The following is a 27,099-nucleotide window of genomic DNA, read 5'->3' as shown; positions in this document are numbered from 1 at the left end:
AAAAGCCTTCAATAAAATACTTCCTTGTTGATCGTCCATGATGCCGATTGTTCTAACGAAAGAGTCTATCAAACTGTTTATTTTTTCATCCGCCATTTTTTGGTGCTATGCGGATTACCGCTGTACTTTCAGTCCAAGACTCCCGTCCCAGTCCCCCTTTCCTAATTTTGCTGACATATCATATTTCCTTCTAAATCAATATTGACCAAAGTTCTCGACTGTAAGGTGAGTATTGGTCATAGATTATGGGTAGTGTCCAGCTTTCTTAATCGAACCGCTACCTGAAAACGAGTGCCTTTATATATATATTCTATGAGGTAAGTGGAATCTGATAATACGCTGTGGAAAAGAACATCTGTTAAGAACAACCACGATATTATCGTGGCCCGTTCGCTCCTTTATTTCATAACCGCATTTTCTTGGTGGGTATTGGTCATAGATTTGAGTAGTATCCAGCTTTCTTAATCGAACCACTACCTGAAAACGAGTGCCTATATATGTGTATTCTATGAGGTAAGTGGAATCTGATAACACACTGTGGAAAAGAATGTAAACAACCACAATCTTATCGTAAACCGCTCGCTCCTTTATTTCGTAACCGCATTTTCATACATCTAGCTATTTGCCGCCATTATCTACAGAAACAATAAAACAAAATTTTCGGCTTAGGTGTACCTTTCAATAGAAATATGTCAGACCAAGATATATAATAAATTTAGTTATTTGAGATGAAATCTGTCTCCTGTGCGCCTCACTGATTTCCTGATTATTGGTCTCCTGACGTGAAATATCTTATCTTACGGTAAAATGTGGGCAAAGCTCTATTATCCATGGCTCATTTGTTCCTCTTCTCGCCAATTTTAGCTCAGAAGAAAATAAAGCAGTAAGGAATAGCAGAAAGACATAGCAACCCTTATGCGGAAATAAATATGATTACAAATTCTGAGAATAATAATTTCCTTTTCGAGGAATAGCCACTTCTTTTTTCGACCTTGATTCGAGTTATTAGTATAGATAGCCCAGCTAAAACTTTAAATTGTTATCTCCATGTTACCGCTACAGTAAGTCATTTTCTGAAGAATCTATTCAGTGTCGGGTACGGTTTCATTACGGAATCGCACCCATTAAAAAAAAGTCGCACAGAAAAAATGCAAATAAGCTGGAAAAGAGAAAGAGAGAATGCGTAACTTCAAGCAGGCCTGTCAATCGCAAGTATTGTTTCATGCTCAGACAACCGAAACGTAGCGCTATTTATCGAAGAAGAATAGACTTAACTAGTAGCGTTATCTTGATTAGGCTCTAAATATATTTAAGTTCATACGGCAACCAGGTGGACAATCAGACATGGTTTGATGCTACTCTGGTTTACTGATTTAATGAATGTAACCGAATAAGTTACAATTCATAGACCCAACGGGTAAAATTTCCGCACAGCCCCATACTACATTATGCATTCAGTTCTTGGATCTAGAAAACAATGAAAAGAACAATACATTTCCATTGGGAAAACATATTTGTTTTACAATAGTATAGGGCTGTGCGGAAATTTTACCGACCAAACGTTTCGACACTCCTGTCTAGTGTCTTCATCGGGGGTGATCTAAACGCTGTAACAAGAGGTCCTTTTATATGATCCCTAATTAGCTGCCTTTTTTCTGACGAGGTGTAAATAGCCGCCACCGTCACGATTTTAAAGGAGCGTGGCCGGAATTAATATGCCAAGCCTCCAGACAAAGAAGTTGGTGGTAACGCCGATTAGTGGTAATGACTTTAGAATTATCCCACCCAATTGTATGGTTAGTTAGGCATGTGTGCTCTGATAAAGCTGAATTTTCCTTTTTGCAAAAGAAAACCGCTTTTTGATGCTCTTTCAAACGTGTACAAACTGACGTTTTAGTCTGTCCGATGTATCCGTTGTCACAGTCGTTGCAAGGAATAGAATAAATGGCGTCGGTTCGTTGTTCTTAAGTGACAGGATCCTTAGGTTTGGCGAAAATATGCCCCTAAGGATCCTATCTTCTTGAATGCGATATATTTACGTGTTTCATCGTAATTAAATGCCCAGCAGTCAGCAGTTTTTAAAGAATTTCCACCGAAAGTTCCTTTCAAACTTCTTAAAAGTATCAGATATGTTTGTTAAAAAATGTCAAGCGATTCAAAAAATTAATTTGGTTTTTCAGTGGAGAAACTCTCAAACCTTTGCATACTCTAATATCGTTGGGTTGACTATGCTGCTGATCCGATCGCCGGGCACGGTCTCGAAGGAACTAAGTGCAGGGAAATCAGAAATTTTCACTATTTCAAACCAGATCAGACCATTCTCGCTACACTTAACGAGCATCAAGAGATAACATACATATTCGTCTGTTTTCTTCATTGTTTGAATGATCCGTGTTTGCTGATAACATCTTCACTCCGCTCTATAAGAGTGAAAACAAATTAATGAGCAAGTAAATTCCGCGTCAGTCACGCAACGCGTCACGTGACGTAACCAACTTACGGCCGCAAAGGAGACTAACTTTACGTTATTAGGAATTCATGACAAGTCAAAACAGATCAGCACCGCAGTCTACATTCTCTGAAACAGTGGCGTTCTCCTTTTCCTTTTCTTTTGACGTTGCCAATCTAGCGTTTCTAGCAAATTATATTTCACTTTAGAGAAGCAGGAATTAACCCTGGGATTCAGGATGGAGGGATTGAAGTTTTGTCTGGCACGCTCTCGAATGGACTAAATGCCGGGAAGCCAGAAATTTTCACTATTTCAAATCAAATCAGTCTGTTCTCGCTACATTTAACTAGCATCAAGAGATAATATACATATTCGCCTGTTTTCTTCATTGTTTTTTTTTTTAATTTGAATGCACTCACCCTGCGTTAGTCACGCAACGCGTCACATGACGTGACCAAATTATGGCCGCAAAGGAGACTAACTTTACGCAAATAGGAATTCATGACAAGTCAAAACAACGCAGCACCGCAGTCTACATTTTTTGAAGCAGCCGTGGTCTTCTTTTCTTTTTCTTTTGACGTTGCCAATCTAGCTAATCTAGCAAATTATATTTCACTTTACAGAAGCAGGAATTAACCCTGGAATTCAGGATGGAGAGATTGAAGTTATTTTTAATTCTCCTATTATGGCTTAAAATCATCCATGGTAAGTTACTCCATCATTTTAACCTGAATTGTCAACCGATTTACTCAATTCTCGTCGCAAAGTGTCTTTTGGTAACTGCACTGATTCACTGTGTTATTTACAAACCTTTATGGAGGAAAGGAATTTTTAAGAGCACAGCTGCACAATAAGGAGGCTTAGCGTAGTAATCGTTCACTATCATAAATGAAGTGCTTGAAAATGAAGCAATACAACGCCCCTTCTATTGGTTTACTGAAAACCTGGGCGGGATGCTAAGAGAACTCTCGTTAAATCTGTTGCACTTCTATATAGGTTTACCGGTCCAATAAACGATAGCGTTCTTGACCGATCAGGCCGCTCGTCGTATCTCGGTTATTATAAATCGCAATAAGTCGTATTATATTTGCATGAAATACTCAGTAGTTTAATTAAACGTGGAAGTCGATAACTACTTTTTCTTGAGAGTAGATAAGCTCTTTGTATACACCTTACGCAAGCGATTTTCATATCGACGGCAATTTCATTGGGTTTAGTGACTTTTTGTGGGGAAGTTTTATTCCCGCATGCAGAACTGTTCGATTTGATCTGGCGGATTGCAATTTCATTTGTTTTTCTCTACTGTACTGCTTCCCATTCTCCAGTTATCTTGTAGAATTTTTGAATTAGCTATTCTCCTCTCCTCACAGCGTGTGAAGAGCCATGCTTGTACTATAGCATTGGGAATACCATAAATAGTATCAACCTGTCCGCTGGGAAAACTGCTTCTAGTGTTGTAGTGCAAGATATTGGACGGGTCTTTACCATTGCAGTGGACGTAGAGGACAATTACATCTATTGGAGTGACTTTGGGGGTGGTACCATCAAAAGAATGGATCTTCAGACGAACATAAAAGAAAATGTGACGAAAGGCGTCGGTAGAGTGGAAGGAATAGCCATAGACTGGATTAGCAAAGACATATTTTGGACGGACACAACAAACAACCGAATAGAAATGGCGAAGGTTGATGGAAGTGACAGAAAAATACTGTTTGACCGAGACATTGACGAACCTCGAGGTATAGCTGTTGATTCGATCAATGGGTGAGTAAGGAGAATTCATATGTACTTTAAGTGTTGAAATCACAACTCACGAACTGAGAAGTTCGATATAGCTAGTGTTCAATTTTAGATAGACCTTTTTTTAATTCTTCTTCTTTGTTATTTCTCTTTTTGTCGATCTACTTACTTAAGACGGTGTTCTTAACACTTCAGGGTATGGTATTGCAGATATAAAATCTACTAAAGTGCACTTTTTCCAATGGTGGTGAATCACGTTTCTTTGTTACATGTTTTGTACAATTTGCTCTAATGACGTAAGGGAGTTGCTGCGCAAGTCGCCTATTCGGAAACAAATGAGGAAAATAAAAACGGATCACTCGACTCCCAAAGTGACATTTTTCGTAGCATGTCCTTGAAATTTTGGTTATTTCTTTATCACAAAAAGAGAACACTACTGATATGGAGCCGTAACTGCCTCTCAGCAGGATAGGTCAGCCAATCGCCTTAAAAACTATTTGCTAACTGTACTGCTCCTCGTTAAATAATCAGGGCTTTTAGTACAATATTAACACCTTGAAATTAATTGTTGTCAAGAGGAATAACACAGAATTGACGAAAAAAATCCTACAGGTACATTTTCTGGACAGATTGGGGTTCAAGTCCTAAAATTGAGAGAGCCACCTTAGACGGGAAGGAAAGGGTCACCATTGTGGAAACGAGTTCCAGTTTCCCCTTGCAGTGGGTAAATGGCGTAATAGTAGACTACGCTGATTCAAAGAGCGCAATTTATTGGGTCGACACTAGTCTGGGCACCGGTGTGGTCGGCAGAGCTGATCTGGACGGACGCAATCGAAAACTATCAAAGGAGATAACTAACAGTCTTCCGGTCGCTATAGCACTTCACAACGGAACTGTCTACTTGTCTGATAACAGAGCAAAAAAAATTCGGCTGGTGGACAAAACAAACCTAGAATATCTTGGAAATCTCGACCTGTCTTTCCCTGAAATACACGGAATTACTGTATTAGACGGATCAAGGCAACCTCTAAGTAAGTAGAAATTGTTTGTTTTTCTTCCTACTCCGATATTTTAATTTAACCCTGTATGAAACTTTAAACTATAAACTCAAAGTCGGTACTCCACTATTTTCTCTGAAAATAAAAGAACGAAACAAACATTTTTGAACCATCAATTATCACTGCATTACCCACAAAGATATTGGTTCACCAGTTGTAATTAGCCAAATCAAATTTCTTTTTAAATAGATCTGGTGGCTGTCAGTATTACATTGGAAATGAAAATGGAAGAGGTATTCTTATTTTCTTTTGAAGTACATTTCATCGTAACAAAAAAAAATATCCTCTGACCCTCACCCCCATCTCCCGCTCCTGGCGAATAATTAATGGCTGGTGTCTTTTGCTTTCGCTCGGACACAATTGTCTGCTCTTTTGGACTTCTATGATACTGTTACAAGTAACACTGGCCATTGCAGCTAAATCTGTCCCTTGAACTATCTGGAATTTGCTTTGCTGCTGAGGGGTGATCCAAAAGTCATCACATGAGAGGTCATTCCCAGCTTTTCTAAGCAGTTGTAGCCTAAATACTCCAGGCACGGTCTGTTGGGCACATAACTCCTAAGCAGAGTCCCTTAAGGTTGGGCAGTCAATGGGTTTACTGACTAAAGGTCGAAGTATCGATATTACTATAAGATAAGTAGGTTGAAGAACCTACTCCTTTTTGTCTATTTTAATAACTAAAAAATGTATTAAAATATGTTCATCAGTGGGAGGAAGACAAATTTAAACAAGCAGTCGTGAAAGGGATAAAAGACTACTGCTATGAGGATACATGCAGTTACAAATCAAGGTATTACAAACACTGTTTGTGGAAATGAAATGATTTCCGTTTTGGTATATTACCGTTATAGTTTGAAATTGTCTTGCTATATAGTAATATTTATGGAAACCCAACATGGGAAGGCATGCCCATCAGAGCGAAAACACCATTGATAATTAGAAAAAGGGAAGCATTAAAGCTATTTCCCGTATGGACGAACTAAAGTGACTGCCTCACTTGACTAGGAGGCAGGGGGAACCCAACACAGTGACCAAGTGTGCTTGACTGCTCTGACTCAGTGCACCTGAATGTGGAACTTGAATATAAAGCAATGTGCAACCACCACATGATAATGCTTTAGCATGAGGTATGTAAAACATCGTGATTTCCTTTCCTTTTCGACAGAAACACATCCATTGCAAAGCAGTTATGCAGCATCTTTCCAAATGATTCCAACACCAGTTCAGCTCAGATCAGAGTCCTAAAGCAACCCGGAGAGTCTTCAGTTCTGAATCATACTGAAGTGGTTTTTTCACTCATTCTTCGAACCCAATCCAATTCATCCCGTATGGTAATTAAAAACAGCAATTTGGATTATATCGTGCAAAAGAGTGTCTACTATATCAGCAAACATTTAGGTGGTTACAAGGTTATATATGTAAATTGTAACCCTCCATCATTCGAAAAATTTTGTAATTATACGGAACTCCCCAAGGATATCAATGGAGAGGAGGTTGCGAAAGGAGTGTCGTCGAAAAAGGGAACCATTGATTCAATAACAGCCGGAACAGTCACAAGTGGAATAGTTATCGTTATCATTATCGCTTGCGTATTTATCTGGTGCAAAAGGTATGAAATTATTTTAAATGCCTTTTTATTTGAATTATTCAGTCATTTCTTATTCATCTGTTCATATTACTCAATCAAATTTGAAATTCACTTCCTTAGGAATTGATTATAGATAAATATAGCTTTTGTCTACGTAAGTGGACTTCACTTACTTATAAAAGATATCCTTATAATGATCGGTGCCTCTGCAGTTCAATTTCAACGGCTGTTTAAATTCATTTTTGTCTTGAATTGAGTCAGTAGTATAGTTTATTTAATTACTTGACTCATATTTAGCTCTGTTTACTTCTAGGCGGAGTAATGGCGCAAATGTAGGTGATGAACAAGCCCAGGAGATGGATAATGTGGAATACGGCGATAGGGAACCAGGCCAAGAGCTACACTTTAGCCAAGATGTAGATGTCAATAGCGATAGTAATGTGCAGGATCAAAGCGATTCTAGAAACAACAGAATCCACGGTAAATATTTTAGCAAAGATGACCAAAATACAGGTAAAACAGGAAAGAAACTTGACAACAACTACTGTCTAGGTTTGTCGAATAATAGGAATTCTGTAAATAACTTTACAATACAAGAGAGCCTCTCAAATAAGGGGACAGGAGGACTGTAGCATGGTGGAGCCAATCGGAATTCTGTTCGGAAAGAAAAGCATACGTCCATGCAGTTACCCTGCCCTAACACAAAACGTGGAGCTTAAGAAGCCGATGAAGGTTGTGGCGCATCTCGTGTTAAGTTACACAATACCCACACGATTTTAGGTTTTCCATGTGTATTCGTTACCAACTGAACATAAGATTATCTCACAACTTTTTTATGGCTCGGTTCTCTCCAGCACATGTTTTTTTCTTACGTCATATGACATCTACCAGGATGTCCAGTCCTTTCCGCGCGAACGCCTGACACTCAACATAAATTCCTCTAGGAAACAACGTGATTTCACTACTCAACACTTCCCCCCTAACTTGAAAAAGAAATGTCATTAGTGACATTTAGCATGCGATACAAAATATTCCTCTACAACAGTGGCTTGTGTATTAGGATTGTTCAACACGTAAATCTTAGAGTGGGGTGATTAGGCCGAGCCCCATACAGACCACTAACTATCACAGTTCATCTGACCATACGACTGTTCATGATTCTGTATCACAAAGACCATCTCTGGATAGTTCTCTCAGCATTCATGAAACGAATGTTTAAATACACAAAAGAAAACTACATTTTTGTTTCTAAGTTCTCTGAGCAACAAGAATGTAGTACACGGGTTATTGTCTGTCTGTACTGGAATGGCTGATGTGGCATTTCCCATTGTGGTAACTGAAGCACTGCTGGATAGGGCATCCCATACGGCATCATCGTATTTGCCATCCAGAACATCATGGGTACCGCAGGTGGAGTGAAACCGGTCATTGGTGGTGGCAGCATACTGTACTGGTTTACTGGTGGCGCAGGTATATAGGGTACTGGCGATGGTATTCCAACCTGGTTTATCTCGGAAGGTGGTCCTGCATTAATCTCTCGTACGTAAGTTGGATTCCCAAGACTGTCAGATGTCAGTCCTTAGTCTGTTAGTCCTTGTCTTGCCCGCTGAGGGCGACCTTGGTTACTAGCATCCTCTTCCATGCTTGTTTCTCCACCAATGGCTTGAGGGTTTTCAGTCGTTGGTACTTCATCAGGAGAATCAGTGATGATAGCACTTGCCTCAATTTGGCCTGACACCCCATCAGAATTGACATTTGGGGGGTTTGGTTCTGCTCCCACTGCTTCTTTGCTTGCAGACTGTACCTGTATCTGGGATTGATCATTGCCATCATTTCCCGGTGATAGGTAATGGTTTGAGATGTCGGGAAGGCCTGATTCTGATCTTGCGTCATACACAGGGCTTCCCTCTCCTTTTCTTGCAATCACCACATGAATCTCATCTTCCCAGAAGGCACGGAGTTTTCCAGGTCCACCGCGAGGGGTGAGGTTGCGGACTTGGACACGATCTCCCACTTGCAGTGCTGAAGATCTCACTCGTTTGTCCTGATTCCATTTTCCTCTAATGGCACTTTTCGTGGCAGATTTCAATGCGAGTGAGTAAGCTTCTTGCATGGCAGTCTTCCACTTAGTCACGTACTCAGCATGTGATATGGCTCCTGCTTCTGGTTAGGGGTCAAAGATTGCATCAATTGGTAGTCGTCGGCTTCGACCAAACAACAGGAAAAACGGAGAATAACCTGTTGACTCATGAACAGTGTAATTATATGCATGAATGAGCTTGTTTAAATGGTCCTTCCAACTTGATTTGCGAGTTTCAGGAAGAGTTCGTGGCATATTTAGTAGCGTGCGATTCATCCGTTCGACCAAACTGTTCCCTTGTGGGTGATACGGAGTAGCTATAGAATACGCAACTCCAGAAAATTCCTCTGACCGCTCAAACAAACGATTTTCAAACTTCCCTCCCATGCCATGATGGAGTTTCTCTGGAAATCCAAAACGCGGGATAAAGTCATTGAAGATCCTGTCTGCAGCAGTAACGGCGGTTTTGGTCTTCGCTGGGTATGCTTGAGCATACTTAGTAAAGTGATCTACCACAACCAGAATGTACTTGTGGCCCCCTGAACTCCGCTCTAGGCGTACAAAGTCAATGGAGAGCATTTGAAGAGGATCTGTTCGGACAATTGGCTGTAATGGCTCTCTTGTTGGTAGATTTGGTCTGATTGGCAGAGAACTTTACGAAGGTGTTCAATGTGTTAAGAATATGTTACTGAGAATACTATTACATCATCCAAGTAAGGAATACATATCTCGTCGCGGAGCTCCCCGAGGCAATTCTCCATAAATCTCTGAAAATGTTCTGGCGCATTCATCAGTCTGAAGGGTATCCGAACCCATTCTTACAACCCCCACGGTGTGACAAGGGCTGTCAATGGTTGATAGTACTTTCCCATGAATCCCTACCTTGGTCCAGGACTCTAAACCACAACTTGCCCCCCAAACTGTCCAGAGCTTCCTGGACACGAGGAATCGGGTGACGGTCTGGCACAGTTTTCTTATTTAATTCTCGGTAATCTATACATAGTCTCATTCCACCATCTCTCTTACGGACACATACAACACTACTTGAGAATGGGGATGTAGACTTCCTGAAGAAAACCTCGGTTAAGCAGGTCCTCAATATAGCCTTAACTTCTGGATAAAACAAACGGGGTAGGGAAAGGTAATTCTTCTGAACTGGCTGGTCACTAGTCATCTTAAATATCCATTTCTAACTCTGAGATGCAGCCAACATCATTGTCACTCATCGCAAATGCTTCTGCTTCTTCCAACAACAACTGCTTTGCTTGCTCCTTTTGTTCTGCTGTCAGTCCACTCAAATCAACTTCTGGTGACTAAGACAAGTTACTCTCAATTTTCTCAGTTAGTTAATGTTCTTCGCAGGGCAGCTCCTTGTCTGGAGTCTGCGTCTCTGTATTCTTGAATCTCACTTCAACAGGAGTCACCGAGTGAACTAACCGAAGGAGGCCCACGTTGATGGATAATATGGTAACATCACCTTCCTTTATAGTTGTAAGGGATTCATGTACTTCTAATCCTGAAGGCCTGGTAGCCAACTCGTCTGGTTTAAATATTACCGGTGTCTTGCGGTGAATTGGTCCAGTGTTGGCACGACAAGGTAAACGAATAGTCTGTCCAGCAGGGATAGTATGTGCCTTCTTAGCGGATTTAACAAAGCAAAGCTCATCAGAATTAGTAGCACGTATGATACTTATCAAGGCTTGTATGTCACTATCTCTACTTTGGTGGAAGCTTTTCATCGTCCTTCCTGGTAATTTTTCCCCATCCACCTCGCCTTCAGTGTTCTTGACCATTAGCTCTATGACATTACAACCAATGATGGGCTGTTCAATTTCCTCCTTCGTTACTTAGAATGGAACTCTTACCTCTGCCTCATACTCGTTAGATAATCTCACACCAATCTCTGCCCACCCACATCATGGGATATCATTTCCATTTGCTGCTTGCATACTAAGAGAACCATTGGAACCAAGTACCTGTTCAACATCTTGTATTTGGACAGATAATAGCTGGCTCTTCAGAAAACCTTCGGACACAATGGAGACCTGGGCTCCATAAAACTTCTAAAGGCTTTTCATCTAGATAGCACTGCACCGAGCATTTCCTTCCCACCAGCTTGGCTATACACTTTTGTTGCCTTGGGGTGATATGGCAAGCATAACATTCTCATCTTGGGTATCTCCTAACCCTTTTCCTTTACGAGCTCTTTTCTCAGAGAGTTCTTTGATTGCCTTGCACAACACCCTGTGTTTTGGTCGATGAGCCTTCTGGTAACCCACGGAACATTAACGCACAGACTGGCACGCCGAACACTGCAATAACTGTGTATGGCAATCAAATTTCAGGCAACCACTACACTGGTGGGACTTCTCTTCCTCTGGCGAGGCTACTCCCTGTCCCGCAGGGTAGCCAGGGTGCGTTTCCCAGATGACTTCTATACTTGGTTTGACAATAGCGTGCAATGTGGTTTGGGCCACCACAGAGATAGCAATGTGGGCAGCAGTCGCCCTCCCTCTTTCTCCTACGCTCTTGGCAACCAGGTGACCTTGCTCCCATTGTCACTCCATTTCCAGGACGAGAAGGCCTTATGGAGTCTACTTTCTGGCTAATTGCTGTTTCACGGAGTTTCTCAACTTCCAACCGCACTGAAGCCAGATTTGCTTGCAGGGCTTTCAGGGTTGCTAGAATATGCTGATCCTTGTGTTGCTCCTTCTTTGTACTTGTATCAGCTGAACTCTCTACTGTGTACACCTTAGCAGCACCTTGCCTGCAAGACTAAACTTATAACCTCTTTCTGTCTCTGCAGATATAGCTAGGCTCATGGTTTCTATGAGTTCTTCATCTGCAACTTGAGGGTTTTTCCTCAGCAATTTTGTTTATATCTCAAGCTTACTTGTAAACAACACGATCAGAAACCCACAAAATCCACTAAATAAAACAGTGTTCCTACCTTTCACTAGCCTCACAACTACGTTCCACTACCTTTTTCACCAGCCGCCCGTAACAAACGCCCTCTCACACCACAATCCGTCACATTCTTCCCGCTAAAAGTCTTCCAGCGCAATCCGCCATGTGCTTGAACATGCGATAGCGGCGGTCCACATAAAGTCCTCGCACGAAGTGGTCAAACAAGCATCAATACAGGCAAATGCACGCAGTTCCGTCGAAAAATCCTCTCGGACAGCCCCCCTGAAATGTTACACAGAATACCCACACGGTTTTAGGTTTTCCACGTGTATTCGTTACCAACTGAACATAAGATTATCCTCACAACTTTTTTATAGCTCGGTTCTCTCTAGCACATGGTTTTTGTTTTACGTCATATGACATCTACCAGGATGTCCAGTCCTTTCCGCGCGAGCGCCTGACACTTAACACAATTCCTCTAGGAAACAACGTGATTTCACTACTTAACATTAATAAACCAGTTCAATTCAAGGTCGATGTAAACTCGAAAGATGTATAACTAACTTCTAACTTTTCAAGAAATGGTTCTTAAGAAAACTGCCTGCGCTGCCAAATTAAATACCACACTATATAATGGGGGTGTATTCGAAACGTCTTTATTTCCATTGTGATGTAGAAGTTGTAGTAGTTATTCAATGCTCCAAATATCTTGTATTTCCATTTTTCACCGTGATTCTCGTTTGAGAATAGATAAGTATCAATTACGAAAATAATGTTATACCAAGGAAATGATTTAAATCTGACACCTGAGTACTGAGTACACACCTGAGTATTCTTAGCTGGCAGTAATTTGGCGCCAATTACATAGCAAAATCCAATGTTGTGCCTAAAAGCAGAGCATAGGGAGAGCAGAGGGGTATACGTCTGCGCATGTGCCAATAAAATTTGTTCGTCGCTTTCGGTGCCATTTCGGTATTTTCAGCGCGCTTCCGTGGGTTTTCAACTGGCGATCGACACCTTTTCGTCTAATTTTTTGGAGAGGGATGAAGATTATGACAAGTTTACCACCATTTCTAACTCTGTGGATACTCGTGGAATTTGCTGGCTCTTCGGATGAGGATATGTTAAGGATCAAAGTGCGAACAAAACGCAAAAAAAGGCCGAAAACTTGAAGTTTGAGATTTGATTTACTGACGATCAAGATGTGCATACGAGACTAAAAATCTTCAAGGTTAGTCTTAAGATGTTGATGTTTTACTTCTATGAATCACGAAGTTTTATGTGGAAACGATCGTGAGATATTCGTTACGAAAATAGAAAGTAGTTTAGAATTTGATCTTATTTTACTTGAACTTTGAAATTAAAATTGCTCAAAGTTCGAGGTGCCCCCCAGGCTTCTAATCACTTCAAACAGGCGCGTCTTTTCTTTCTCTTTGTAGTCAGTTAGAGCACAAGGATTTAAAAAATGTTCCAGCTTCAGGATTGAGTTGCTCTTACTACAACCTTCGGCAGATTCGTTTTTGGGAGGTTGTGGTGGATTTTCCAAGTCATGGCTCACAACTGTTTTTGACCTTTTTGCTCTGTTGCACATGGTATGCAGGCATGTGTCTTAACAACGGTTATAATCTTGCCTCAGTCATTTCCGGTTTTATCTTATTTTCTTGCTGTGTTTTGGTGAGAATTTTTTTAATTGCCTTTTTGGGCTTGAAGTGCTAGCTAGAGAAAACTGATTCATCACACGGCCCTCAAATCCCTCACCACTTTTAGTTCATTTCTTATTTAATTATTTATTCCGTCTAACCAGTTTATGCGCGGGTTTTGTCTCATGAGTTTAAACTGGTGCCGTTTTCTTGATGTTCATGTGTTATTCGAAACGAATGGCGTCAGCTTCATTCTGTCTTTTTTTTTCAGTACAATACTTCTGCCATGCGAAGTGAATTTTGAGTCGAAGTGTACTATGAAACTCGCAAAGCAAAATTATCAAACTTTCTCTGGTTCTTAAAATATGAGACGAGTGATACAACAAATCGATAATTACTTATGGGGCTGGAACTCCTTGTTTCTTTAGAATGTTAATTACAGTATTTCTGTCGTATTTGAAAACGAATATCAGGTTAAAATATCTTCGAACCAGTTTGACTTGCATTTAACTTTGTTAGAAATGTCTCGATCCTTCAATTTTTATTTCTTATTTGAGACTGATGATAGGGATTAACCTTTATGTTATCTGCTGTTTAGGGAGATGTGAAGTGACCCCACTACATATGGTTGGTACCATTAACAGAATGGATTGGTGTGACAGTTACTGTGGCATGCTGGTATTCAAGAAATTGTCATAAGTACCAGAAACCTACCACTGGTATAAATTATTAATCTTTTGTTCTCTCCAGGCAACTTGCCTCTACTAGCTTATGCTATATGCAACTTTTTTCCTTTTTTTGCAAATGTAAAATTATCAATAAATGTTTTGAAAGTTTTGCCCAAATTTCATTGAAAAAGAATAGAAGGAGTGATCAGATGAAATATTGTCATGTTCCCTAACAGTGTTTGAGCTTCTGGTGGGAGCTGTAAAATTGCTTAAGTGTCTGAGATATGATTTTTCTGCCATAAAATTGGCACAGCCAAACCCCTGGCTAGAAAACTATAAATTTCCTCAGATGGGCATCCAAGCTGATGCCCATTACTACAGTTTATGCAATGTCAAAGTCCCCTTTTGAGGTAAGTCTCATTTCTCTAAAATCTGATAGATATAAATCATATGTTTTCCTGAAGAGATCTACGAACCTCTCCACATTAGTTTAATCTAACCTCATGTAGTCTTGTTCCGAGGGAAAAAGGCTTTGGAGATATTTTTTTTTATCCTTACTGTTAAATATCAGCCCTACTGGTTCTTTTTTTGTTTAGCATGTAATAAGAGTATTTTCAGCCTATCGAGTTGTCACATAACTCTTGTAATTTAAGGGGTTGTAGAATAAGATTGCATACAGTTTTGTTGCGCAGTTGAAATGATAAAATGAAGACATACATAGATACGTCCATTGTAACTACCAACTTAGGCTTTTCGGTTACAATGTCTAACTACAATATTTAAAATACATATAAGTTAAAAAGGATTTTAAGGCTAGAATCAGTTACAAAAGACATAAGAATATGATTTAAATATAATTTTAAAATTTAAATGTAATTTTTGTTGGGAAATAATTGATTTATTTAACTATTCATATTACAACTGGAAGCCCAAACTAGTACTTGTTAGTTAATTCACAATTTCCCCACATCATTGATCATATCTGATGATTTTTCCGAGACTAATGATTGAAAAGACTTTTCCTCACTCCTATAAAATCCATAATTATTCCTCCTTTTCTAACAAGCTATTTGATGTAACGACCGTATCTCTGGTACTTACGTTGTCTTACTTTTCTTTACTCGACATTGAACCTTTTTGTTGGTAATCGGCCCCGCCGGTTGTGATTCACATTAAAAAAAAAAAACGTTTTGAAACAAAACATAAACTTCTGTAAACTTTACACCAGCAGTACAGTTGAAGCTCTAAAAGACGCTCACAGAAAAGTGAGTACTTCAAATGATCAACGATAGCTTGAGATAGCAATGACACGATAAAAGTATACTATCCAATTCGTTTGTGCTCTTCGACAGGCCTCTTTCCTTCTCAAACAACATCGTCTAAATCGATCGCCCAAGTAATCACAAGACAAGACTCGTAGTCATTTGTACAATCTTTTGCTTTTTGAAATTAACTTCCTTCCACAGACCACACAACAATTTTAAGACTTTGCCGCTTCTATCTAAGTTACGGCGGGAAAAATGAAGAGAAAAGTTGTCTCAAATACTCCATCCATCGTTGTTTTCCGACGTATTTTCCTTCTTTTCTTTCGCGATTACCGACGCAGGCTCATGTCAGCAGTTTCTCGCATCAAACTAAAATATACAGGAAATGCGCAACAAAATGCTCCTCTGCTCAGGTATAATGAATTTAGAGAAGATCAAGAAGGCGATTGTCAAATCTGCCGGTGAGATGAATACTTCGAAGGGAAGCAAAAGCACGGCTGACTTAAAATTGTCCCTTTATTTTATTCTGTTGACACCTTTTTGGTTAAAAAAAAGTTATACATATATTTCATATATGTTTCCAAATTGCAACGTTTTTGAAAATACATAGATATATAGATGTATTTTTTTAATTTTTGACTTGTATGTTTCAATTGGCAACATAACTTAACTTGCCTCTGAAATTGCATTTCCCTTCGCAAATATCTTAGAGGATTAAGGCTTAACTTGGCTACAACTCTTCCAGCTAAGATACAAATTGCTCTGGGCTTGAGATTACTCACTGAGGATGATGAGAGGTTTTTATGGCGACTTCAACAAGGACAAAGTGTGTAATTCATTAAGAATTCCGGTGTTAATCGACACATGCGTAATGGGGCGCTAGAATTACCTAAGGATACTGAACACCACTAAGTATCCTGGCGACCGATTGCAGATTCATCAAAACAAGTTGACCGGCTTTAGCGATCGCAAACTTGTTTTGATCGCGTGAACTAAACGCGCGGTGAACTAAAAAACGTGATGGCGCTTCCACAAACTGTGGGCTTCAAAGCTGAGGAAGGCGACTTTGGTGTACGTGCACCGTTGAAGAAGTAGACGATGATTACGTGATCGTTTCCTTTGACGGCTGGAACACGGATTTGAATCGCTGCGTCTGTGATCCACGAGAGATCAGGGATCGAGCATTGCCTGATCGGAAAAGAAAGCGAAGAAACCTTCCCCTTCAGTGAACAATATCTTCGCTTTAAGAAGACCGACTTATACTTTTAAATATCCCCCAAACTTATGTAAACAAAAAGCTCATATTAAGGTTCGCTTCAATTTCAGGAATGAATTTGCATAATCTTTCATAGACGAAATCTTTATGAATTTCAAAGATCAAAACCATTTTCTAAACTACATCTACTTTATCTTTATCCACTTAGCAAATAAAGCTTACCAAATTACAGTCAAAACACCAGACGTAGTTCACTTCGAATTTCTCGATCTATCCCAGTTTCTCCGACCGCATCCAAACAGGTTTTACTACAGTGGAACGTGACGTAAAATACGTCACGCGTTACTGGGTAACAATGCTCATACATATGCACGAACCCCACTTAAGTGGGGTTCGCAGAATTACACACTTTGTCCGTGTTGAAGTCGTCATGTGGCTAGATTTCAGGAAATGTTGACATTGTATTGAAAAAAAGGGTATATGCATAAAAACGTTTTATTTAGTGACATGTTATGAGCTTTGTGGTAAGGGAAAATCTCCAACTTTGAGTTTAGTGGGCCCTTCTCACAAAGTCTCAAGGTAATGTTATAGCATCAATCAGTGTTCTGCCTTCTTCTAGGAATGTATGCTTTCATTTTTTTACTTTTCTGAACATTAAACCAGCAATGTAGGTATTGGGTCATGTGCACTCATGAAATTAATTTGTTTGTATTAAGGTAATACAACTGGACCTGACGAGACTGATTTGCCCCACTACCCAGGTAAAGAGTGTTAGTGAAATAATTAATGCAGTCTCAGATCAGGGAAGTTGCATATTATTTGAAGGAAACTGTGGCCTAGTTAAAGTGTTATTTTATCCTAGGGAAAGAAAAAGTATTTAGTCTGTCAGTATAATGACTGTAATCATGACTTTTGATCCCAGGCATTTAGCTAGACCATGGCCATCTCCAGTGGGCTAAGAAACTGAAAAGATCAACAAACTCCTGTGACTGTAAGGAAATTGTTTTTTACCCAGGTACAGTAAAAAAAAAGAAGTGAAAAAAAGAAGAAAAAGAAAATCTGGCCGGAGCTTGACAGTCCATCTCACTTGTTTCAATTTCAGGCCCACTATGATATATCAGTCCATTACAATTTGGAATTTTTTTTTTGTAGGCTAATTTCCAAAATCATCAATGTTTTGAGTTCTGTTTTGACACAATTTTCTAGGAATGGAAAGACCTCCAATAAAATTGCAGGCGGGTCCAAAGTCACTCACCATTTGTTGGTGATTATAAACACAATAAAAGACTGGAGTCATTAAAGAAATATAAAAGAAGTAGTATGCAGAAAAACCCTGAGTCTGTTAATGTAACATTCAAATTAAGAGATTTAAATATCAAAACACATATTTGTTAGAAACTTTGACATAAATGATCTCAAATTGATGAAAAGTAACTCTGAAATTTAATACTCAGTTTCATTCATGAGACAAGTCTTTTTCTACTCCTTTCCCTTTCTTTCTGCGTATGGGATATCATGATTTCCCTGTTTTCTAGTAAATTCAGCCCGTGTTTTCCGGCTGGGCCCAGTGTTGTAACCATAAGCTTAAACTTTGGACTTATCTACCCTTCAGCCAAGAATAATTAAACTTTCTCATTAATGTGTCTTGATGCTTGTTTTTGTTGTCTTTATTTCCACATTAAACAATTCCTTGTTTACTTTTTCAATTCCCACAAAGGGAAAATCAGCTTGAGAGCTTCAAGATTTAGTAAGTTTTATTAAAGCAAATCTGAAAGATACGAGGAGGAATTTTTTAGATGTAGAGAAAAAATATATTTTCTTACATGATTGTTTTGACAGCTCGTGGTCCAACTCACAATACCGGGAGACCTGTCCAGGATGGTCTCCCCAGCACAAGTACAAGTGAGACAGGATCAGAAGATGATATGCCTCAAAATGGTAGCAATTCTTCATTTAGTAAAAGTGAACCAGGTAAAAACGTTAAAAAATACACCCACCCCTATCTAATGATATATTAGCTCAAGGTTCTCAACCAATGAGTTATAGTCTACAACACCTGCTGTTTACGTGACTTTATATCATGAAACTTTGGATACCTCTCTACTGAAAGTGTCAAAACTCATCATGTCAACTTTGGAGAAAGGAGGTAATGATTAATTAAAGTTTACCTCTACCAATGCTGTAAGAGCAACATGGCCTAGCAGCACAATCCTAAATGGTTAAGTGTAATACATTTATATATCATATCGAGTTTTCAGCATCAAATGGGAGAAATGTACTTGGTTAGGAGAAATACTTGCAATAGGTTATATGATTGTTATTTTTCAAGGCGTGTATCTTTTGATCACAACAACCTTTGACTTGGATTTTCTAATCTTGGGGAAAATGTCTTCAAAATTAATAGTTTTGCGTCACCTATTTGCGAGTGCGGTGTTGACTCTGAATCAGCGAAACATTGTTCCATGTATTGCCCAAGATATGCCGCTCAACGTAATGTCCTCCTTACCTCTGCTGCTAGTAACAGGGGACATGGTCATCGAGCGGCGATGCAAGGAAACTAAACTTTTATTGTAAGGTGTCGAGTCTGTAAATTACGATGTCAATTATGCTTTTTTTCCGCGAAGTGCAAATATTAATACTAATCACTTTTCAGTGGCCATTGTTTGATTGTTTAAATAATATATCCCTAGCTATGTAAGTTTAGCTCGTTGTTATTGCAATTTGTGGGTGTTGTTTGTGTGTGTATGGTGTGAGCTTGTATAAATTAAATTAAAGTTTGTTATATTATATATTCCCCTTTAGCAAGCCTAAAAAAAAGGTTGTGTTCATTAGTCGTGGTTACGAATGTTTTTTTCCCGATTAACATCAACATCAAGGGCAACCTGTTCTGACAAGCTTCATTTCTTTCCTGTTTACAGATGAATGTAACATAGTGGAGGATGAGACGCCGGGCATTGAGGCTGACAAAAAGATCAACAAAGAGAGCAATGGAATGAATCAGACGGATAATGCCGCGGCAGAACTAAAAAATGCCAACGATAATGATTCAAATAGAGATCAGGCTAAAGTGACTGTCAATAGGCGATCTTTTAAAGTCGCAGACATTCCATATCCAGTGTGGAGTAAAATCTGCCTTAAACTTAATAAAAAGGATAATCTTTCTTTTAGAGATTATCGCTCACTTGGAGAGAAAATGGGATTTGATAAGGATATAATAAAAAATTTAAAACAGACAGAAAATCCTACCGATCGTCTTCTTGAACAGTGGTCTTTTGGGCCCGAGGCAACTGTAGAGAGGCTGATAAAGATTCTTAGAGAGGATGATGTGGCTAGATATGATGTTGCAACTATTCTTGAAGAATGGTTGGAAAAACAGATTTCAAATAAGTGAGGTATTGACAATTTTTATTATTTTTGAATCCAGTGTAATTGAATTTTGTTTTTCTGTAAGAAAAGCTATGTTCATTAATAGTCTTTTAAATTACGTTAAAATAGATATTAAAAGCCTTTTTTTTTATTTGTCAATGTCTATTTATGTTATTTTTAATCTAGTCCTTTAGAACTAAAACCGACTTGACTACTGCGATTGAGCTCTTTGCTAGTTTCCGTTGTTACCTCCTGGAGTCGTTTTCCCCCGTTCTGATATCCCACTGTGATTAAATTTCTTTTGGTTTCACGACACGAAATTTGAAATTACTCATTTTGCCTCCAGTTTATATCATATTTGCCCTCTCAAGATCTTAAACTTTGAAGTCTGTTCGCAAATGTCTAGCAGCTGAGTACATGTTGGGTTTTTCTGGTTTTAGTTCCCTTTTTTGTATTTTTTATGAAATATATGTCAAAGTGGATTTATTTTCTGATTCAGCGTTGTAGATGTTTGGTAGGATACTCTTTTGTGTTTTCCTCTTTGGTTCCAGTAAGTATTTTAATTCAAGTTCGTCATTGTGTGCGAACCGTTGCGAAGTCAATGCTAAAAACGTGAGTTCATGTCAACTTCTGTTATGCCGATTGACTCTGTGAAGCAGAGGTTCTCGGCGGAAGTTTTCGACTTGAAAACTTAGCGAAATCAGCCACAAAAGTTGTGTCCTCTGAAGTTTACTTATCGATACATTCGTGGGTGATAATCATTAGCCTCGGTAGCCGGTTAACATTGACTTTATTGACGAAATTCCTATCTATTCGACTTGATCCATGAATCACATTGTTTGTTTGTATGAACAGCTGCAGCCATTGTATGTAATGGCCATAGTCTACAATACCAAAAACTGAAGTCTCCTTGTTTCAGATCCTAAGAGCCAGCCATTGCTACTTCAGGCGTTTGAAATGGAAAGAGCATTTTCAAACTTGTCTGACTCTGGATGTACAAACTGCTCTGACGACTACTCTCAAGTACAGTGGACGTTGACATTCGCCTCAGTAATTAATAACCTTATCTATGATCGGCATTGCTGGCGCCATTGTGGGAACGCTAGGAAATGGCCTCGTCTTGCTGGCCATCCAAAGGAACGTCAAATTTCGTTCAGTTCCAGACTTCTTGATCTTCAGCCTTTCAACAGCTGACTTGCTAGTATCAGGAATATATATGCCTTTTCACGTAAAAAATACAATTTGCTATCCAGTTCTGAAAAACAATGCCACATACACCATGATAACGAAATCTGTAGGCAAGTTAGCCTTGCTTGCTTCCATCGTCAATGTGGTTGGAATTACAATAGATCGTCTCACGGCAATCCGACGTGGCCATTACCATTACCACTACCACAAACTAATGACGAAGACTTTTGCTTTTTCTTACATATCTGTCACCTGGTTGACATCTGCAATCATTGCTGCTGTCTATTCATTCGCAGAAACCATCTAAGAACTAATTTAAGTGAGAACTAATTTAAGTTTGAAAAATACACTTTGTACGTGGAGCAACACCTCCATTTTACGTTTGCCATATTTCTCTTCAATCATTTCACCATCCACCTCCTCCCACCTCCTGTGATAGCACTTCAGCTATGGTGGGGCTTGACTACACACAAGACGTATTAAGATCGGCAGACAGACTTGATTGGTAAAGATGACGATATACTACTTTTGTTAAATCACTACCTTAATAACCACATCTCACCAAGCCAGATATGGCATGTCTTGGAAATCGTCCAACTATTAAGTAGGCTACCTAATAAGGGGTGGAAAGGAAATTTATTATCATCTAAATCTTTGGGCACTTCTGGGCCTTTCTATTCTGAATATTGGCTTCCCGACACAATGACTATCATCCAAACATTGCCCTTTCAAAGTATTTGAAATAAAAAAGTGTCTTTTTTTTTCTTTTAGAAATGACGTATTTATTTAAATCTATTTCCTTCGAGTGCTTTTTAAATGCCGCCACGTGCCTTTGTCGCAACATTACTGAGAAATACTGATCATAATTGATCACTAATGATCACAAGACTCATTCCATCACAGTATGCATCGCAAATTGTCTTCTTAGAAAACACATTTTCACTACTGAAACACACGAAACATAGAGTAATTAGTTATTGTAAGGTCCTTTATTTAAACACGATGAGAATGAAAGCAAGAGATACTTGAGGGGTTGTGTGTAATTAGCTATAGCTAATACCAAAGTAACCTACAACATAGTTAATAAAGCGAACTGGTCATGAAACGCGGTAAACTTCACAGACACGGTCCATTGTTCAGAGGTTGGATCGTACCATCACGTGACATTGACCGTGCACACGTTTGATGTTCATAACAAACATTATGGCGGACATTAATGACTTGTTTATTTTCGGAGAGGATTTTGACACCATTTTAGGCATTTTGGAGGAAGAAGAAGAGCTAGATGAACAGTTTACAGAGGCTGCTGGCGAAGTAAGTATTGGGATATTTCCTAGCAACTCAGAATGTAGCGAAAAACTAAGTGTTTAGACGTTCATCTTATCGCAGATCGACTGAGTACGGCAAGCGTGCGATAGTGAGCACGTGTTACTATGAGTCTTTTTTTAAGAACCCTGAAATTTTTACTATGTTTTTATGTTCGTTTTCTTTTATTATATTTAACTAAAATCTCTTGAAAACAGGTTGAATTCGACTATCTCGTATGTGGACTATGTCAGAAGAGGTGCAAAAGCAAGAGCGGGCTGAAACGACACCAAACGGCTAAACACAGAGACTACACAAGAACAATAACAGATTCCGTAAAGCGAAGCGGAGAGGAACAATATAGAGACTTAACCTTTGAGGTTTATTCAGGAATCGTTGAGAAGGCCAAAGCTAAAATTGTTGAAAAGAAAATTTAGCCAAATTTGGTCAGAGAAGAAAAAAGTTCCTACCACAACAGTCCAGTAGACTCACAAGACTCTGCTGCAGATTTAAGTGAAATTCAAATCATATATAAGCGCTTGGTGAAGTCTGGAAACGCTGAAAGATTTTATGCTAGCTTCTACTCTACAATAGTTTCGAATGCAGTTAGATATTTTCAGGGATTGTCGAGGAATGCTGCAACACTGCTATCTACCAAGGTTGCTGACTGTATGTTAGTGCACAGCAAGGAGAAAGTGGAAAACTCTGATCTAAGTACGTGTCCCATTAGCTAAACTTTCGGATGAAGAACAAGCTGGATTACAGTACATAGGAGGATATGTTCTCTATAAACTTCATAAGAAACTTGCAAATACTAGTAAATCATGGGAAAGTGAGCAGGCAATCTCCATACTCAAGGCTGGGAAATCAGAAGACCAGAATGTTATAGAAAGCCAGACGTTAACTTCATCTCTAAATCGTGGTGGTTTATGGGCAATAACAAAGAATGCCCAAACAATTTTTGAGAGAACTGAACACTATTTTAGGGATATCACTTCTAAGACTAATTTACAAAAGCTTGAGTTCTCTTGTGTTATATCAAGATCTATTCATGATGTTGATTTAGTGTCAGCATACATTTTAATGTTGTCTGATGTTGAACTGATAGTCCAAAGTGGTGTTGCCAAAGATGTATTACATAACATCATACAAATGTATGTCAGAGTACATTCATTCTCTTTTGCAAATGACATTATCCAGAAACACAAGATGAAATTAAAACAGTTAAAATCCAAAGCACTTTGTAAGGACATAAGCAGAGCCTCTAAAGAATCTGATCAAGAAAGGCAATTTAGTCCATAAATTCAACCATCCTGTAATGTTAAAAATTGTATTTTTGACTCTCCAAGAACAATAACATGCATGCTTTGCATTGATGCAAATTTAGATACAAATACTATGTCCACCTAAAGATGTGAAGCATTAACTTATGAAATGTACATCATAGAGAAATGTTGCAGTTGTGTGAAAATTATTCACAAAACAATATCTATACTGTTTTCTTATATATAAGGCTAGAGTGACCCATTTCTATTGCTTTATTAATATCGTAACAACCAAAAGCTGGTTTTTGTCCTTGTTGATAGTGGTATTTGAATAAATGTAAGCCTTCATATCCATACCATGTTGGTCATCTTCTAATAATATTGTTCTCATGTCTAAATTTAGTACCTCAATTTCATCACTATTACTTAATCAGAACTGGAGCTATTTTGAAAGCATCACTTAATGACATTGTTATGTCTGTGATAAAGATAACTCATCATAGTAGTAACAACCCAGTTATTGTACACATGCCAAAATATTGAGATTATTGTAATCTATGAAATCCTATTACTGCTTTTTTCTCTTGGGCACTGGGTCATTTGAAACATTGACCCATGATTTGTCTCTGTCTTTTCTTCCCCATGTATTTCCAGATTGACAGGAAACGGCTCACTGTACCCTGATGGTATTGTTGTTATAACCAAACATCTTCATGTCAGGATTGTCATTTCTTTTTCCCAGTTTCCTTTGGTTCCCAAAGTATTCTTCTGGGGGATCTTGACAAAACCTCTCTGTTAAGACATACTCTACATCTTCATTTAGAAGAAACTTTGTTGCCTCTATGACTGAATGTGCAGTAATCTGTAAGCCCTCATACGTCTGCCAGGATAGGAACATCTTACTTCTGGCATTCTGAGAGAAATTACCAGGGCAACTAGCTATGCTATCTTTCCAGTCTCTCAGAAAACCAAGGAAGTCATTTGTCAACCAGAGAAATCTTGGGTCATTCACAGATGAGTAAGGTGCAAGAAATGGCTTCCTCTTCCTAAGAGTTCAGCATATTTGAGCCTCTGCATCTGTAATGTGAGTTTGATTCGTTGTGGTGCTGTCTGTGATACTGGTGAAAATAAATGTGCGGGCTCATTCAGTTTCTGTTTAGCCTTGTGAATGAGTTTAGATCTATGTGAATACTGGTAACAACTTGAACACTGTTCACCATGTTCAAACAAAACCGTACAACTATGAGTTCTCCAATATTCTTTATGCGGAAATGAATTGAAATCACCATCATTGTCAATGAACAATGGATCAATAGACTTTGGAATTAAATGATGGACTATATTTCTGGATAATTCAAATAGTTCCACACCAGGACAGATATATGGGCTGTTGATATTTCTTAAAAGTTCAGACACTGTAATATTACAAACAGATCTTAAGTTTGTAGTATGTATCTCATGGTCTTCTGAAAGGAGCCATCCATAGACAGAAATTGTAAACCTTAGACTATCATCAATCATCAACTCAAATTCTGGAAGCATTACTGCACTTTTCTTTTGTAATATAAGTCTATCCTCTAGTTCCTGGACTGTCCATTCCTGCTATGTTTTCAAAGTTTTTACTCGTTTACAGAGGTCACTGAAGCTTCTATAGTATTTCTGGTGGCTCTCTGTAACAGGTTTGTCTTGTACCACAGATCTCAATGGACGTGCAACAGGTTTCACCGTGTCATGACTTCTCTTTGGCATATTGAAAGTTGGCAAGGCTCCAAACTTTGGTCTTGTTTTTCGCGATTGAACTGAAATAAAAATAAAAGAAAAGCGATCTGTAACAACAATCTGTATAAGAATATAAAGTTCAAACCCGAATGAGACATCATTTTTGTGGCCGGTCGTGTTTACATGGATACCAGATATGTTTATTACAGACAACTCGAGTACTTACATGTCTCTATATCGTCAGGATCGAAATGTTTCTCACATGTAAACACCTTGCCATTATCGATCTGATTTTGGAAGTTTTTGTCGATGACTCTCGTCTTTGTCGGCTCATTTAGCCACTCTTCTCGCCACTTCTTGTATTCTGCAATTCGTGGTGAGGGCAGTTTAAAGATACCGATCCCTTTAGTTCTACGGCACGTACCGCAACCAAACACCGAACAGTTGTCACCAGGCATTCTATTTTCAATACGACGAACTCAGAAAACGATTCCAGTCGGAAGAACTACATTGCGAAGCTTTAAAAACAGGTCAGTTCACGTCTAGCTCTTCGAACGACGCTATATTGAGTTTTTGTGTATGTGTGTGCACGGTCATTGTCGCGTGACATCGAATATAGAAGACAATAACCTTTTCTCTGAAGTTTACCGCGTTTCACAACCAGTTCGCTTTATTAACTATGCCTACAAGTAAAAGTGAATAAAATAAATCAAATGAATAATCAGACTTTAGAGTGAGTACATGACAATGCAAAATTAACTTTTATAATTTAATCATATGCTGCTACCACGAACGGAAAATGGGGAAAGGAAAGGCTTTTTGCGTGGTCACTCGTGCTGCACTGCACTCGTGAAGCTCTCTGATGACTGGCGTGCGGCACTGGGCAAGAAAGAAAGCATAGGGGTAGTGGCTATTGACCTTTCCAAAGCCTTTGATTCAGTTTGCTACAATTTGCTACTCGCTAAGCTTAAAGCATATGGAGTGCGCCAGGAGGCTCTGGAGCTTATACAGTCTTATCTGTCTGACAGATTCCAACGTGTTAGATGCAATGGGTCCTACTCGAACTGGCTGCCCGTGCGCTGCGGGCTTCCGCAGGGTAGCTTGTTAGGACCTTTACTTTTTAACATTTTTATGAATGATGTTAATTACTGTGTTGCTACCTCCTCACTACGTCTATACGCGGATGACACTACCCAATACTCGTCTAGCGTCTGCCCTATGACTCTGGAGTTTTATCTCAATGCGGATATATCAAGACTCAAGGATGGTTCACTTACAACTACCTAGGAATCAATAGCACCAAAACGCAGGCAATGGTACTTGGAAACAGTTCCTACAATTTTGAATTCTTTGTGGACCCGCAGCAGGTTATTGACATAAAGCCGATTCTAAAGATCCTGGGCGTTACGCTGGACAATAAACTCTCCTTCAAAGATCACGTAACAATTACGCTGAAAAAGGCATATGCAAAAATCGCCGCTCTCCGCAGAATAAAGCGTCTTATACCTTCCTCTATTATGATCTCTTTGTATAAAACATATGTGTTACCTCATTTAGAATATTGTTCCCCTCTATTGTTGGGAATCTCTACTCCTCTGAAAAATAAGCTGGAAAAATGTAACTTTTACGCGTTAAGAACTGTGCT

General features: G+C 39.0%; 1 protein-coding gene and 3 pseudogenes across 1 annotated transcript; 3 read left to right on the top strand and 1 right to left on the bottom strand.

The window, feature by feature from the left end:
• Positions 1 to 176: 176 nt before the first annotated feature.
• LOC131795785 (uncharacterized) lies at positions 177 to 20,107 on the top strand. Its single transcript, XM_066165581.1, has 11 exons — positions 177 to 225; positions 3,073 to 3,154; positions 3,820 to 4,213; positions 4,802 to 5,220; positions 5,434 to 5,480; positions 5,955 to 6,037; positions 6,413 to 6,856; positions 7,149 to 7,348; positions 17,328 to 17,372; positions 18,451 to 18,582; positions 19,530 to 20,107. Exons 2-11 carry the CDS (start codon positions 3,100 to 3,102, stop codon positions 20,000 to 20,002), a joined length of 2,292 nt encoding a protein of 763 aa, XP_066021678.1. The 5' UTR covers positions 177 to 225; positions 3,073 to 3,099; the 3' UTR covers positions 20,003 to 20,107.
• Positions 20,108 to 20,934: 827 nt separating this feature from the next.
• On the top strand, positions 20,935 to 21,472 carry LOC131795743 (melatonin receptor type 1C-like; annotated as a pseudogene).
• An 896-nt stretch (positions 21,473 to 22,368) lies between these two features.
• LOC131795806 (uncharacterized) lies at positions 22,369 to 23,772 on the top strand (annotated as a pseudogene).
• Positions 23,773 to 23,870: 98 nt separating this feature from the next.
• LOC136280273 (uncharacterized) lies at positions 23,871 to 25,912 on the bottom strand (annotated as a pseudogene).
• Between the last annotated feature and the right edge of the window lie 1,187 nt (positions 25,913 to 27,099).

Source organism: Pocillopora verrucosa, chromosome 4 (genome assembly GCF_036669915.1).
Source record: "Pocillopora verrucosa isolate sample1 chromosome 4, ASM3666991v2, whole genome shotgun sequence".
Taxonomy (NCBI): Eukaryota; Metazoa; Cnidaria; class Anthozoa; order Scleractinia; family Pocilloporidae; genus Pocillopora; species Pocillopora verrucosa.
This window is presented reverse-complemented; position numbering and strand designations above follow the sequence as displayed.

Bases quoted from the DNA above. Each gene is read 5' to 3' on its own strand.
- LOC131795785 (XM_066165581.1), top strand. From the start codon at position 3,100: ATGGAGAGATTGAAGTTATTTTTAATTCTCCTATTATGGCTTAAAATC. The intron at 5,221-5,433 runs GTAAGTAGAAAT...TTTCTTTTTAAA, and splicing joins CGGATCAAGGCAACCTCTAA to TAGATCTGGTGGCTGTCAGT. The intron at 6,857-7,148 runs GTATGAAATTAT...GTTTACTTCTAG, and splicing joins GTATTTATCTGGTGCAAAAG to GCGGAGTAATGGCGCAAATG.